Source organism: Haliaeetus albicilla, chromosome 22 (assembly GCF_947461875.1).
Source record: "Haliaeetus albicilla chromosome 22, bHalAlb1.1, whole genome shotgun sequence".
Taxonomy (NCBI): Eukaryota; Metazoa; Chordata; class Aves; order Accipitriformes; family Accipitridae; genus Haliaeetus; species Haliaeetus albicilla.
In genome coordinates, this window is record NC_091504.1 from 8,271,969 (window position 1) to 8,288,817 (window position 16,849).

Sequence of the window (16,849 nt, forward strand, 5' to 3'; positions counted from 1 at the left end):
AACAACCCATAGAACAAAACAGGCTAATGTTTAGATTGTGCTTCTTTCACCTGAAACCAAGATCCTTGCAGATCACATGCATGGATAAAGTCTCACTGTCTTACTCTCATCTAGGGCTTGTTTTCAGCTGGATACCCAATAGCTGAGATATCTCCTACCACACAGGAGTCCACACTGTTTTACTGGACAGGTCACCGTAGACCTGAAAAGCCTCACATCCTATATTTCAGAGCATAACTATGCATGGGGATTGATCTCTGCCCTTTGTTTTGCACCTGCTTGTTGTCAAGTACCTTTTATCTGACAGGAAGCTGAATAAGGGGAGACATAGATCACAACCAATATTTAGTAGAGCCCATTTTATTAGTTAAGCTGTTATCAGCAGGTAACTATTCACACAGTTCACTCTCACACACAGTTACCTGGTTAGTTAGGAGGCCAGCCCCAGTTGTTTACTTAGAGGCAGAGCATCAGTGACATGATAACAGCTTGCAGGTAGGTGTTCAGACAGTCCTTCAAGGGGTCCTTTGTTCCATTGGGTCTATATATATTCCTGTAGTCTCTACCTGCATCTAGCAACCACCATACTCTTGGACATGGTCCAAGTTATACAACTTGTTGTTGATGCTACTGTATACCAGTGGCCTTGGACAGATTTGGCAAATGCTTGGTGTTCTGAATTTATCAGCTCTTACAGATTCAACAGTGTTGTTAGTTTCTGGAGCTTATCAGCTGCTGGGAGACTTTCACACAGTACCTCAACACATACTGTTCTCTTCAGCCTGCGGTTTTCTGGTAACTGTTTCTCCATCCACATTCATCAGTACCAATAAAACCCAAGCACATGCTCACACAGAAAGGGACTTCTTCACAAGTTCAATAACAACAGAACTATAGCAGTAAATCTTTGTTAACATTTTATTTCTACATGGGTGACACATATTAGCTTTTCCAAGAAAAAACAGGGCTTTATAAATCACATTTAAACTTCTTATACTCAGATGAGACATGCTCTCTCAACTCTGAGAAAGATACAGCAAGGCATGCAGAAAGTACTGGCAAAGCTCCCTGCAAACAGTAGCCTCTTTTGGAAAGGCCAGTTAAAAGAAAAAAAAAAAAACAACAACAACAAAAGAAATTTAAAATCTTCCAAAGCTCATCAATGCAGAGTACCTCCCAACCCATTCTGTATGACTGACTGAGCAGTTACCTTTTAAGCCAGGAAGCTATTACTATCAAAACCTTATCTAGCTATACTCTGTTTTCAAGGGGGATCACTTGCTCCAACCATGTTTCTCCTATTTTCCTCTCTTCCTAAGCACTCTATCTACTCAGCCCACCCAATTATTCTGTCTATTGCTATCCTTGGTCAGTCCTTCCTTCCCACCCAACCTCTCTCCATCAGGAAATCTTGAGTTAGATCCCTCTTAAGGCATCCAAGCTGCCCTAGATCTTCTCAGCCACATACCCCTTACCCTCTTGACCTGATATAGAGACTCCCCTTCAACCAGGAGAAGGCCAAGCAGCTGCTGAACATTACAGCAGAGCAAAGATACATCTAAGCCCATAGCACCCATGCTGCTTTTCAGGGAAAAATATTTCTATACTAGCTGGCCAATCCCAGCTGTACTTCCCCTAATCTAGTGTCCTCAGCTCTAGAGACTTACACAATGTACCTCACACCACAAGGTGAGGCTGTCTCTACTTCCTGAATCCTATGTGGTTTTGAAATAGTACATTTAGATAAAGGAGATAAAAACAAGAACAGAATGAATTCTCCTCAGAAGGATTCAGCCCTTAGCCGTACAAGCTTACACAACCTGCCTGATGTAACACACACAGCATAGCTACTTCACATCAGCAGCTGAGAGCTAGCGCTACCAAATGCCTCTCTGCTGAGCAGCATTGTCCAGAGACATGGGCTGCACCACCAGTGCAGCTAACCATTTCTCCCACCCCACCCTACAGCTTTTGGGAAGCACAACCCTTCCAGACAGGCCAGTCTGGGCAACCAAGCCCTTGTCAATGCCTACTCTCAATACACAGCAAAGGCTCTATGCTTGGGGACAACAGAGTGGCCTTTTTAATACTGGCAGCACTGAACTGGGCAATGCAGGTGCAGTCTGTGATACCATTGGATCCTGCTGCAAGATCACACAGGCCATTCTCCATGTCTGGCCTTTTACCTAACCTTGCCAAAACAGGTGAGTCTCAACACACAAATTGTCTGTGATCCTGAGTTTTATTGGAGGGTTGAAGGCACACAAGCTATGAGAACAACTGTGTTCAGGTTTACAAAGGGGTACTCTCTGCCTCACCTACCCACCTTGCCTTTGTGCGTTTCTTGAAGCCACTGGCGAAGACGGATCAAACAACTCTCTTGCATTGGAGTCAGTTGGCCCAGATACCGCTCAATGTAATCAGCATCCAGTTTGTCAGCTGAAAAAAAAAAAAAAAAGAACAATTCAGAGGACACTTGGCATAGCCAGAAAGGAGATGTGCAGTTATTTCTACACATCAGGTTACTTATGATTTACACTGGAAGAGCACAGAAGCCCTAATTTTAGCTGTCCGAGGAAAGTAAGTGATATTCTCATGGTGATGAGGGCATGAGGACACAGACAGCACATAAGGTATCAAAGCTAGATCATTCCACCTATCTCTTAGAACACTAATATTTCACTCAACCCTGAAATGCTCCAGCAGCAGCTTTAAAAGAAATATCATGAGCTCTGGCACTCATGTCATTAACCACTCCAAGACCTGAGCACTTAAATCCCCTGGTGTCCTAAAGATCTCACACACAATTCCAATGACAAGAGGCTAAAAAAGCATCTAGCTGAAAACTGAAATGTTATTCTGCTTACAGACACCAGAGAGACAGGGAGAGTAACACTACCATTTCTGACAGCAAGGGAGATTTTTGGCATGAGGAAAAGTTCTGTGCATGCCAGCAGCTCAAGGTCCCTCCAGATCAGAGACAAAGGACAAGGGGTTTGAGACTGCCAGCATTCAGAGATAGAAGCAGATGTGCCATCTGAGGCTGGTATGTGCAGATGCCAGCAAGGAGAACGTGGTACCCAAAGGGGAGCAGCACAGGCCAGTAGCTGTGCTGGAGGCATGCAGGCACATGAGAAGGAGGGCTGGGAGGACCACCTCTGAGCTAGATCTTCATCAGGCAGGATTTTTTTTTTCCAGCACATACCACTAACTACAGAATAGGGCCTGGACACCCACAGGATATGCTGTTGCTGACTGATAATAGCAAATATAATTTCTGTAAGTACTACGCCCCCACCAAATCCACAGAGCTAGCAAGCTGGGGAACAGTCCCAGGGAAGCTAATCACTTCCTAAACATGAATATAAGCAGAAAAATAAGAGTTACTCTCCTCTTCTGCTAGATGGGGTCTGCCACTCTTAGATTAAGTTTAGTCTCAAAGTACATGAACTTTTCTTATAGTTAGCTGCTCTGTGGATTTCAATCCTTTTTCCAGATGGATTCCAATACAGAGAAGCTACCAGAGAAGGTCTGGTGAGACCAGAACCATTGATAGTTCTGAATTCCAAGCTTCTGCCCTAGTTACACTCAGCAAAACAAATGCTGTCTTTCCTTCTGAGGAATGACAACTCCTATTTCTAATACCACAGGTCTAAATTAAAAGGCCCCCCTATTTCTTTTTGTCAGAAAAGAATTTTATTTAGTCTAGAAGATATCATCAGATCAACACAAAGATAAAGTCCAGTTCAGGCATTTTGTGCAAGAAATGCGTTAGGCAACATTCTGCAAGTTTGTCTTGGCCGATATAGATGCAAAGAACATCCAAACCAATCCCCAAGAACATTAATTTTGAAACAGCCAAAATACTTCATTATAATTCAATCATAGCATACTCAAGATACCTTTAAGTTTCTCCAATTTAAGGTATAAAATACCTTAAGGGTCAGACCAAAACCAAGCGTTTTTCTAAGCTCAAACAAAAACATACTGCCTGCATAGTTTTTCTTGGCTTTTCAGTTTTGGGGAAAAAAGTTCCATTGTTTATGTTTGCATTTTTCTTGAAGAAAGAAAATAACTTTCCCTCCTCCCCACTCACAACCCAAAAGAAAAACCTCATGCCAAAAAAATAAAAATAAACTCATTAGTCAGTGCTACTCAAGGCATTTAGATTACCAGCAGCTGCTACTGCCCAGACACTGCATACCATCAGGGCTGACACCTTCTGCTGGAGGGCAGGAGCTGCCAGTTTGCTCTTTGGTAGTTCCACGAGTCCCAGACTCAAGGGGTAAGTCATCAGCATCGTGTCCAACAGCTGGGGCTCTCTCATCCTTCTGTCCACACACTGGGGGAGGTGTCCAGCGGGGGATGAATGTGATCCCTTGGGAGATCAACTCCTTCAGATAGTGTTCAATCACTTCCTTGCCCTGAAGGGGAAAACTCTCATTAGGAAAAAACAATCCCATCTCCCCAGAACCAGCAAGGTGCAGAAAAGCTTTCCTCAGGACAGATGACTAACACTGTTAGAGACAAACAGAAGGGAAATCGTTATCTCCTTCCATCTGCATGACCCTGTTGGAAAAATTTCAGTATGAAAGCACCATACAAGTGGTGAACTGCAACACTGGTCAGGTACATTCCAATACCATGGATGCAGCTACCATTATAACACTTTCATCCCATTCTCCTGCTCCCAAACCATCAGTTAGCTGCCCTGTTCCTCTGCAGCCCAGGGGAAATGGCCACCGAAAGGAAGGACCTCTGCCCAAGCTACTGGAGAGACAGGGTGCTGATTTTTACCCAGAACTTTCTCTTCCTGTATGAGAACAGTGTCCTCAGTGTCTGAGGAGCCTGGCACCCACAGCATCCACTGCGATCCTCCTCTGGTACAGCCTGCTCCCTCCCCTGCACAGACACGTTCCAGCGAGCAGATTGTTTTTTTGCTCATTGCACACTGGCTTTTTCTTCGTTTGCCTTACTGAATGATTTCAGAGACATAAGCAAGGGTATAAAACTATACTGGGTCTATTTTACAGAAAAGAAAATAGAGGCACACTGAGAGCAGGTGTTTGATTTTGGTTTTTATGGCACAAAGGAAAGCCCATCTTACCCGCTTGATGTTTGAAGTGTATTGCTTCATGGCAATTTTTTCCACTGTGCTTTCAAAACCAAAAAATGACTTGATGTCAAGAGACGCAGACTGTTCAAAGCAAGTCCACTCTTCATTCTCAGGGTGAACCTAAGTGCAAAGATATACATTGGGTTGGATGGTAGCACACAGCTCACAATATGGCAGGGCCCTTGTCCCTGGTACCAAACTGGCTGTTAAATCTCCAGAGCTACAGAGTGAGGGGGCAGACGAGGCTTCCTATGAGGCACCAACAGACCCATATTTAACAGTCAGATTAACTCACTCAGAGTAATAGAAACACATAACGAACTGGACATATGGATGTTTGCGGTTAACCCAGCATTCTTCACATGCACAAGGAAATCAAGATTAAATCCCATCCCTGCCCCAGCAGACCTGAACAGTAATATTCATAGCAAAAGTTGCACTAAAATAGTAGTGAGACTGCCCACTTGAAACCATCATGTCAAGATCCTCTTACAGAAAGACACAGATGGCCTCTCAGAACATGCAATTAAACCCCCCTGTATCTGCAAAGGAAGAAAAATGCAAACCAGTTTTTCTCTAGTTTTGGATAGGAAACTCAGCCACTAATGTCAGTCTTCCCCCCCAAAACACAGGAGACATGGCAAAGCAGGGAGTTTTCCCACTGTCAAATCAATATACACCTTTCCTTTCCAGTCGTTTCCCCTCAGTTACTCTTTATATGGTAAAAACCTATATAATCTTTTCCTCTTTTAAACTTAACCCTTTTCTGAGAGGGCTCTACCTTTTCTCTGTAGGTGCTGCTGTTCACAAACTGACATGAAAGAAAAAAATTCCAGCCCACACACAAAGATACAAGCTCTATAAAGGACACACATTCCCCCAGGGGAGATATTAAGTAACTGCAAGAGCAGGATCATATTTCTCCAAGTTGCTTCAGAGAACACTGCAGAAAAGGAAAGATGAGAATAAACCTGTTTCCGGTGCACTCTGGCAGGGAAAAGGGAACTGGTAAAAATAGAGCAGGGAACCATCTTGAGGATGTAGACAGCTAGCTCCCACCCTGTTCCAGGAAAAGCACTCCCCTCAAAGCCCAGCTGCTGACATTTCCTTCCAAAGGACCCAAACCAGAGGCAACACAGCCAAAATGAGCAAGTGCAGCAATGTCTGAGCAATTCCCGAGTTGACCTGGGAGCATTTCAGAACTGTCGGCACCTTTCACAATGATGGAAGTTTGATTTACTGTAGTTTTTTAGGAAGCCCTATGTAGCCGCCAAGTGATCTCTGGCTCAAGAAACCCCCTCACCATCCAAAACGTTAATAGCTTTTCAACTCTTTGTCTTGCGTGAAACAGAAGCTACTTACAGTTTGCTTACTCCCAAGAAGCTGAGCTGTTGTCCAGTTGCCAAAAGAGCAGGTAAGTAACAGGATCTGGACTTTTGTTTAGGGAACAAAAAGCAGTATCTGATTGCTTCTAGAAACAGATGAAGCTATTTAATGGTGACTGAGCCCTAATGGCACAATTACAATGAAATGGCATACTGTTGCTGAAGATACAGCCACAAAGTGAGACACCCCAGGCCACAAATAAGGCTCAAGACCCTTCTCCAAACATTTAGAGCATGAAGTTCATGACAAGGTGCTAAAACTTTTACTTATTTGTGGGCAAAAGTAATTGCCAGACTTCCCTCTGGCCCTCATGATAATATTAAGGGTTTCCTACTAAATACCCAGATCTAAATACATGCCCAAGCTCCAGAAGCTTTTATTAACTTGAATTTCAACCAAAAAGAAACTCAGGGAATACTGGCAGCTCTGGAGCACCATCTGTGTTTTCTACTCTTACCCTAGGGCCTTACGCTCCAATCAGAGAATCACAATCAACCTAAAAAAGTTTCTCAAGCCTGATGAAAGTACTAGAAGAAATCCTGCACCCTAAGACCCAACAGCCTTTCCAGTCCAAGAGTATCTAATCATAGTACGCTATGGTCCAGTGTTCAAATTCATTCAAGCAACTTTGCCCTGTATTATTAGTGCATGACTTTCAACACTTCCTTCACAGACAAATAGAAACAAAGCACTTACCGAGTAGCTACATGTCTCAAGGACAACAACACGGTTGGCAAAAGTCTCATTGTGGGCTTCAATGCGGAGAGTTCGCTCTTTCCAGTTCACTGTGTTTTTCTGGATGAAGAAAACATACTCTACCCCTGCAATCTGAGAAGGATGAAGAATCAAGGCGGGGGGGGAACGGGACAGAGAGAGAGAAAGAGTAACTTTAGGAGCCTTTATCTATCTGAGCCAGCCAACAAAATCCAGGACTCTTTGTCCCCTAGGTTCCACTTGCCTTCTTTAGCAGCCTGGGAGCATCCACATTCAGTTTGCAGCTCCGTTCAATGATATGTATAGCTCCATCATCGCTCCTGGATTCATGCAGGATTTCACTCCCCAGGAAGACTGGGATCTCTGGACATGTAGGAAAGCGCTTCTCATATGCCTGAAAGTAAAAACAAAGCAAGTTTCAGCTTCTGGCTAGATCAGCTTTAACTCTTTGAATTAATTCCCTTACAATAAAAGTCCAACAAAACAGAGGCCCTTCACCTCTGAGAAAAGGGGAGGCAACACAGAGGTTGAAGTTAAAGCAAAGTAGTTACAAACAGAGCCAGCATCTCCTCATGTCAGTCATCAAGCTAAGCATGTCTTAACATAACTTTTCTTTCACACATGAAGTAGAAAGAAAAGCCTGTTGTTAAAGACTACTAGGAAGGGACTCATAACAACTTGAGCATCAGGAACCTTATCTTTAGCTAGCAAAAGCAAGCACAGCTCCGCTGATTTCTGCTAGCTAAAGACTTGACCCAGAGATAATAAAATCCAAGTCAGACATACTGCCTTTATGAAGAAGCTATTGAAAAATATTTAATACTCCTGTGCCTTAAAATGTGATGTGTCAAACAGTTCTAGTTGCCCTAGACTATCAGGGGTAAGGCCACCAATTATTGGCTACTTACTTTGACTTGATTTATCCGTTTCTAAACCAATTCTGCCCTGGTTCTGAAATCTTCCTTGTTTTAATTAACCCACATCCCTCTGAAAAGCTTTTTATCCAAAGCTTCTTTATCTGCTCTAGCAAAAACACAGCTTTCCACGGCACTTGCAGCAAACAAAGTTTAACTTGTGTAAGTGGTACCTACCGTTGCTCCTCTTTCCCTAACTTCTCCATCTCTCATTATACTGAAAGATCTTTGCAGGATGGAATGTTTTCCTTGGATTTCTGAAAGTGTCTTGCATGTTGCGATGCTGTTGTAAATATGTAATTGAAGCAAAACTAGCACAAGCTGCACAAGAAGCCCAGGATTCAACTACAGCTGTGACAGGAGGAGAACCTGTGCTCTCTTTCCATTGCACTCAGAGGTACACCATTTTGGTCATAAGGTTTTTTTGCTATCATTCCACAGCTGAGCCTAACCTCTATGAACTGCTGCCATCTTCCCATCTTCTGCAAGACACAACCATTTTATCCAGCACATAATTCTCTCATGAGTATTTATAGTTTTATCTACCACAAAAGAAAATATTAATGTGATAATGTTCGAGATCAGCTCAGTTGTCAGCACATGCACAGCACCATGGGGACCCTTAGGGTCGCTGCATTCTCTGTTACCACAGCAGTTCAAAGGCTGGTTGCCCATGTACATATTCACATACCCTGGTGCTGTGAATAATACCTGCTCTTAAAATAGCTCAGACACTTAAGGACACATTCCATATCTCCTGCTCCTAGACCTCTGAACGGAATAGAAGTTATTTCAGATTATCATATTGCTCTAGTATCAGGAGGAAAGCGCAAGCAGACTACCAGCTGGAGTTCTGGCCACAAAGAAAGTGCACAGGTCTTTAAATAATCCTCTCCAAGTCACTGAGTAATGTTCTGCTTGCTTTGCTACATTTCTTGGAGAACTTTCCCCATATCTGTGAGGCTTCTACCTGTGCTTTTTTCTCTTGACCACAAGAAAAACTAAAACATTTTAGATAGATATAAAACTTCCCATGCCAAGTGACTATTTCCAGTACCAATCCACCCAGCTCCATACAACAAAAGCAAACTCATTGTTTTAAGCTTAATTTGTTATGACAGAAATTCACAGATGGCTGTCAGGCACTGCCACAGGATGCTTTCAGCTATCCACTCCTGGTACATTGCACTTTCCTCAAAGGTCACAGAGCATAATGGGTGCGTCCCTTATTACCTGCTCTCTGGTATCTCCAGTTGCCAGCACATTAATCTCAAAGTTAATGCTTCCTACTCCTGCCTCCACCTGCCCTCTCTCAATCCTCCAGACTCCAACCTACCATCTTGTGCTATCTTGAGGTCTCTTTACCCTCTTCTCCCTCGCTGATCTTTTCTATTCTAGCACATACAAGCAAGAGTGTCTCCAAGCCACCCATTCTTAGTTACTAGAGTCTCAGTGTTCAGGCAGTGAAAGCTGTGAACACCTTTGTAGGCCACAGGAATACCAGAACATTTAGCAACTATTTATCAACTGCTTGTTCCATGCTGCTCCTTACACATGCCCTTATCACACTTGGAGGTGTACCTGAAAAACTTATCCCAAAAGAAGGCTGCTCCAGTTAATCCCATGACTTTGGCAAACAGCAGCTAGCGCAGAGGCTAGACAGCACCTTGAGTGCCAGTAGATCACGTGAGAATGGTACTAGGGCTGTCCACAGGCTTGACAGCAAATCACAAGTCCGCCTAAATACCCCTAAAATCCCACACCTCCATTCCTGCAAGGACTGCCAGGCCCTCCTCGCCCTCAGCTACACAGGCACCATATCCCTTGCTGCCTAAACTCAGACATGCTCTCCACTGCCTCAGCTCACAGCTCTGGGCAAGCAGATAACATGGTACGTTCCAGGGCTCCATGTTCAATGAGCAATGACTAACCACAGGAAGCAAAGGCTGAGCCAACACCATCTATTTCTGTCAGGATTAGGGCTGGCCAAGGATTTCTTGCCCCAAATACTCATGACTTCCCACAAATTTAAGAGGTGCAAAGCAGCTAGAGCGGAAGAAAGTCCCAAGCAGGGTGATTTCAGCTTCTCATCTTCTACTCTTTCAGGAGTGGAGCTGTGCCACGAACATTTGAGGGACTTTGCAGAGAAACAAGAGCTGTTCTACCAGGACAGTGAGGGATCAAAGCACAGATACTCTCCAAAGGCCTCACTTCAACAGCTTCACCAGGAGTACCAAACTGTAAGTACCTCCTCAGCACTGAAAGAGCACAATGGCCAACCTGAAGCCCCACACACTACTGAATCCAGATGCCTCTGGCTCTCATTTGAAGACAAAGCCACTGGATCTCAACACACAGCTGTTTCTTTCTCCACTAAGGATGCACTTGACCCAGCTGGAGACAGGCTTCCTGATAAACTGTCATTAAATCTAGCAAAACCAAGACCAGGACAACTACTAACAGAGTGCAGTCACTATTTTGGACAGCTAAACAATATCTGGATAATGAAGAAAGGTCAGGGCAGAGAGTCACATATCTATGCCCAGCCCTGGTGATATAACTAAGATAACAGCCCATCACCTAAGTAGGCAGAACATTTCCATATTTGAGAAAGAATCCCTTTTGCACATTGATATTAAGTCCTTTGCTAATCTTCTTTGCACAACAACTCTAAAAATACAGCAGCTGAAGAGGCCCGAGATCATATGAAGGACAGCTGAAGCACCATGCTGCAGTCACAGTAAAGTTGTACTGTTAACATGCCTGATCTTTCAACACTGAAGAGACTGAGCTGTCAGGAGAGCAACCCATCTTTTGCATCCAGTATCCTCTTAGGAAAATCAGTATCTATACACAACAGTACATTTCTGCTCCAACAGAGAAATTGAAGTTATAAAGACAGAAATATTTTAATTTTTTTCCAAGCCATTGCCAGAACTAGCTGTTACTTTCTCCTCTATGATTCTGCAGAGTGCAAGGTGAAAAACAGAATATCCTAGTCAAATGAAAGGCACAGAATACTTAATATTAGCTTGTTTTAATACTTCAGCTGCTAATCTGTCTGCATTTGCTCTTTCATCTCCTTGCTGCAGTAGCTCTGCACTGATTAGTATATAGGAACTACAATTTGTCTCTTCCTTCTCTGCCCCTCCTTCCCCAGAAGGAATAACAGCAGTACTTTGCCACTACTTTCTCTTAAGTGTATGCCTGCAACATTGCTTTAAGACAACCACCTTGACTGAAGTCTTGAACAAGATCAAATATATATATATACACATACACATATATATGTATATGAAAATGAATGGCTCCATAAAGCCACTTCCTCCCTTCTTTTAAACCCCACCAGGATTAACATCAACAGGCAGAACCAGCTAACACTTTGCACACCTCCTGCAAATCCTTCAGCCCAAGCAAGCCAGCACGTCACGCTGAATCCCATCTTGGGCTCCTTTTCTAGTATAATCAGTCTTTAGTGTTGACTTCACACCAGATCAGACTGAAGAAGATCCCCAAGCAGTCACACAGCTGCAGGAGCTGTCTAGGCAAGCCAGAGCACTGCATACACCTGATATACCAAGAAAACTATCTCAACAACCCAGCTTACAATAATTATTTTCTTAAAGGTTCAGATTAATGTGCTCTATTCATACCCAAAACAACCATTTCACCAGAGATGGTGGCTCAGGCCCACCAGCGTCCTTCCCTAAATCAAGCTGGTTTTTCCCCAGATTTCTTGCAGAAGAATTGTTGCAAAAAACAACGCAATATTTTTTTTTTGTAGTGGACTGTATACATAATGTGACCAACATACAAATGTCATTAAATCTTTGCAGTCATCTCCCTCAGACTGAAATTACACAATAAACTTCACAAGAGGGCTGGGTGAAGACAGAGGGATTTGGGATCTGTTTGAACTCTCCAAGATATTTTGCTTGGAAATAAAACCAATTGGTTTTGGGTACATCTAAAGTGTGAAAAAAACCAACAAACCCATTTAGATATAGCTGACAGCCTGTTGGAATTAAAAAATTCAAAAACATAGAAAATAAATGAAAAAATTTACAAGTGAAAATTTCTAGCTAAAAAAAAGTTAAAACATGCAGGGAAGTCATAACAGATACTCGAGTAGCGTCAGATCTTCCTTTCACACTGAAGGGAAGATGAGGGAAATTTGTGCAAGGCTGCAGCACGTGTTTGTGTGAACATACCACTGGCATGACCTGCCCCGCTATCCCCAAGCATCTCAGCAAATGTGCTGCTTGAATGCGCGTGGCCAAGCAGCCACGGGGTCTGCCACGGCACAGGGTGCTGGAGGAGGGTCTCCAGCCTTGGTGCATAAACCCAGATTAGCGGTAGCAGACAAGGCTTTTTCAAACTGCTTACACAGTGACCTCTGCATCCCAGCCCCCTTAGTGCCACAGAAGCTGACAAATGATTAATCACACCAAGCAACAATTAATCAACAGTGATATGGCTGACTATGAAATCAGTAAAGAGTGCTTTGACCAAGGTTTTGCCCTGCGATTTCCTGGAAGATGCATCTGAGTGGGTTTTACCTATGCTGGCCAAATGGTTTATGGGACCAGCACTGTGACAGATTAAAATCAGCTTGCGAGAAGAAAGTCTTTGAGAACAACAAAAGGAAGCCACACTTAAAAGTGTTCTTAACTGTTGGTCAAATACACAATAATCAGTACAAAAAATGCATCTGTGAGAAGAGATTGCCCTGAGGGTCAGACAAATGCCAAACGAGAACAAGTTATACAGGAATACAAGTGTCAAAACAAACAAACAAAAAAGACATTCTAAAGCCTCACAACCACAGAGAAAAGGGGAAATTACCCTCCTCTACAATCCCCCTACTTCACCTGCTTAACCCCTTCCCCTCTAGAGTGCAGAGGTCCTCCGAGTCCTTCACCTTCCTAGTACCAAGGTGTTATACATATTGACAGTGCAAGTGTGTTCCTGCTCCCCCCCGAGTTTAATCTCCTGTAGACTGACAATAGCTGTATCACTGCTGTTTCCTATACGATCCAGGGAACATGGCCAGAGGGCAGGATCTTTTATAACGGCTACTCCTGTTTCTCCTCTGCAGGTTTCAACATCCTTTTCTAGCAAGTGACCTTGAAATCAATTACACAACAGAGGCCTTAGGAATCCAAAACAACAGGGACCTCCAAACACTGAATTACTGCATGAAACAAAACACCTCAAAAACCCAAACCCTTCTGCACACATCGAGGCTCCTGGCAGTTTCTTCCAGCCCAGTGTCTGCTGGGTTTTGAGTGGTTGCAATGTGCTCCAACCAGAGGCAGCTTTTGTTAGATGATCTAGTTTCATACCTTAATATCCTACAGGGAATGTTACCCTCTCAGTCTTGGGGCTGCATACTGACTCCCAGGGCAGCAGTTCTGGCTTTCTGCCTACACCAGTCACCCAAGAGTTGATTCTTCAAGCTTCCCACTAATACACAGTAAACAGGCAAACTGGTTTGGATTCTCCCTATCCGCACACAGATCCTTTAGCAAAGTAACTATACAGAGCTTGCATGCTAAATGCTGCTGTCCATGAAACCATGCAGAAATGTACCAATCTATTTAGGAACAGCGGTTAGCAAGAAAACATTCATCTTCTGCTTGGTAAGTGGTGCTCTGTAGCAGCTGCATGGCCCTCGTGTCTTTAGGGTTCGGTTGGCTGGTTTTCATTTTTTTTGTTTTGTTTTTTTTTTGTTTGTTTGTTTTAATATACTGGTAGGACTTCCTTAGTGATGGCATCATGGAGATCTGCTGTTTCAGATTTGGGCAAGAGCACAGAAATGGAAAAACTATGGCCTGACTCCTGTATGATGCCAAGATGATCTTGAGAGGGATCTTCAAGAGTGTAAAAGCTCAGCCATGGGGGAAAATTATATTGTGTAGAACACATGAAGGAACTAAACTGTTATGCACCTGATGTAGACAGAAACTGTTATAGCCAATATTATATAACTATGTTACAAGGATAAGACTTCATCCTTGTTCTAAGAGCTAAAACATCTCAAACTTTCATGATCAAAGCACAGTTTAAATCCCTATTAACAAGATTCCACAAGGTGATGTTACAACCATGTGCAGTTTGCCAGGATAAAGGAAGAAAATGTACATCTATGTTGAGATGAACAGGAAACAAGGAGATATGATATCAAGTTTTGAACTAAAGATGTCCAGATCATCATCCCTTTGGAAAGAGATAATGAGAAGCAAGACAAGACCCCTCATCACTTTTAAGTAGGAAGTACACGCATTTAGACCAGCTTTTGAGCAGCTCTAATGATACATAAATATCTCTCTCCAGATTCAGGTGTTTGCAGATTATGGCCTTCTAGGAAAATAATAATTTCATCTTGCAGTCCCTGCTACTACTTGGTGGGTCTGCTGAAGGGAACCACAGGGTCTGCATACATATTCACCAGATACAATAATCCATTTGCTTTGTAATCACTAGAACAGATACTGCTTCTCACTAGCCATAGTAGTGCAAAATAAAATACACGTGGAACAATTCAGTGCAGGGAGAAATCAAACGGATATTTTGGGTGCAGAAATGCACTGAGGTGAGGGAAAATGAAACTTCATTTTAAGGAGGTGCAGAGCATCTGTAGAATAGCAGAAAGTCTTTGTGGCCTGAGGAAAAAAACCTTTTGCTGGAAAGAAGAAAAAGATTTGCTAGTGAGAAGTCCACTGGACCACAGTATCCAGCCTGCAAATGCTGAGCCAGTGTTATGTCTCCCTGGACTACAGCCAATAATTTGCCTCATTTCTTCAGATTTGGTGAAAGAAACAGTTCAGGGAGCAGCAGCTGTCTATTACAATACACACACAACTGAGTGACACAGCAAACCTACTAAAACCAGGACATGCACTGCAGCTGCACAACGCTAACTCAGGAAACTACCAACGTGTCCGATCTCCTGTCTGAGAAGAAACAATACCCCATTCAAGCTATTCTGCTATAGCATTCTCTGCTTACCAGAGAGAAGAAACTTGGTGTGGAGCAGTTCAAGTCACAAACAGCACGATGTATTGGCCTTTACAAATAGCTATGGAAGCGACACCTTATCCAGGAACCATTGCTAGCTGGTTGGACACATTTGTCACAGCCCATTGCGGAAAGACAGATACACCAAAATAGGAAGGCAAGGAAGCAGACTTCTCAGGTGACTAGCACCTTAAAGAGCAAGACAGCAATCAAGTGTTACATCACACACTTACTGCTCAGTGAATCACCCCAAAAATCAAAAAGGCTGGCTTACAAAGTAATGCTTAGTTGGAAGGGCAATCTGTCATCACCAGAACCTGCTGTGAGAATTTATACAAATCGGCCATAATTCAGGATCAAACTTGGGCAGGTCACTGTGCTTAGTTTAAAAAAAAAATCCATGCTGGTTGAGATGTAACAATTGATGATGGTTCCAAGTTTTCTCACCTCTTTTAGTCCCTGCTGAAGAGCTTATTATTTGTCTTCTGCAGCTCCACATTCAGTAGAAGAGAGAAGGGGTTTTTAGTCACTACTGGAATACAAGATAATGGTGATACCTCCAGTTATGTTGTGTCTCCTTGTGCTATGCTGCAGTGCCATTGAACTATAGCTTACTTTAGAGCTCATCCATTCCAGCAGGAGGCTGCACTGATCAGATTAAGCTTGAGACACGACTCATCCTTCAAGGAAATAAGCCTCCATGTTCCTGCTGGAGAAGGTGATTAAACAAAATACAGACTGTCCTGTACAGACTCTTTGAATTACTGTAAATCTTCTCTCCAGTCCACACATGATGCCAGCACCATTTGCTCTTAAACCATTTTTGCCCAGCAAATGGAGTCTTAGCAGTGGCAATACAAAGCTATCAAAGAGACTTGCATGATCCCCACAAGGCACACTAAGGTGCCCAGATGTGCAGATGTTGCCAGCAGTTCTCCAGAGCTCTGAATGAATAAGCAGTTCTTCCACCTGCTTCCAGCAGTTGTGGTAAACAGCACTCACCAAACATTTTCTGCTTGCTTGAGGGGAAGTGTCCCACACCATAATCTCAAGAGAAATGTCAGCTCTTTGCTCAGCCTGACTATTGCTCACTCTCAACCTGCTTAATACAAGGTGGTGGTGGTGGCAGGGCACAGGTGTGAACACATGAATACAGCTGTGAAGAATCATCCCAACTGACACAGAGATCATTACTTTCAGACTTCTGTTGCCAAATGCTTCTCAGCAGTAAGATGATGGGATATTTATAGAATATCTTCACAACATGGTTTCAAACCATCAAGTCACACTGAAGCATCAGGTCTTGAGTCAACACTAGATCCTCTGTAAGTGCATAAATTGTTAACCCAGTAGCTTCTGACAGTCACAACAAATTTACCTTCAAAATATGGCAAAAAGAAGAGACAAGGGAAGCTGCCTTCTTTAAAATACCTGGCACAGCCCATGGCTGCAGACATATCATCCACATCCAAAGACAATTTGTCTGCACTAAAGAGGCAAATTCTATAGACCTAACAATCCTGCCAGAGAAAGTAGATTCTGTTTTGTAGGGGAGTATCCATTTCCTAACGACTGCTCAGATTACTATTGGGACATTTCATGTCATACGTGACATGGATTGAACACCAAAGAATAACTATTTTAAAGCATTTTCCCCTTTGTACATTGATTCTCTCAGTTTCTAGGGTACTGCCAACCA

General features: G+C 43.1%; 1 protein-coding gene across 5 annotated transcripts in view; it reads right to left on the bottom strand.

The window, feature by feature from the left end:
- Nucleotides 1-16,849, bottom strand: part of SEC14L5 (SEC14 like lipid binding 5) — a 40,486-nt gene that overhangs the window by 11,187 nt on the left and 12,450 nt on the right. For all 5 annotated transcript variants that reach the window (XM_069809614.1, XM_069809619.1, XM_069809615.1 and 2 more), the window contains 5 exons: nt 7,461-7,610; nt 7,199-7,330; nt 5,108-5,236; nt 4,205-4,424; nt 2,327-2,439 (listed from right to left, as the gene is read on the bottom strand). In XM_069809614.1, the coding sequence (XP_069665715.1) occupies nt 2,327-2,439; nt 4,205-4,424; nt 5,108-5,236; nt 7,199-7,330; nt 7,461-7,610 (744 nt within the window). The remainder of the gene's footprint in view (nt 1-2,326; nt 2,440-4,204; nt 4,425-5,107; nt 5,237-7,198; nt 7,331-7,460; nt 7,611-16,849) is intronic.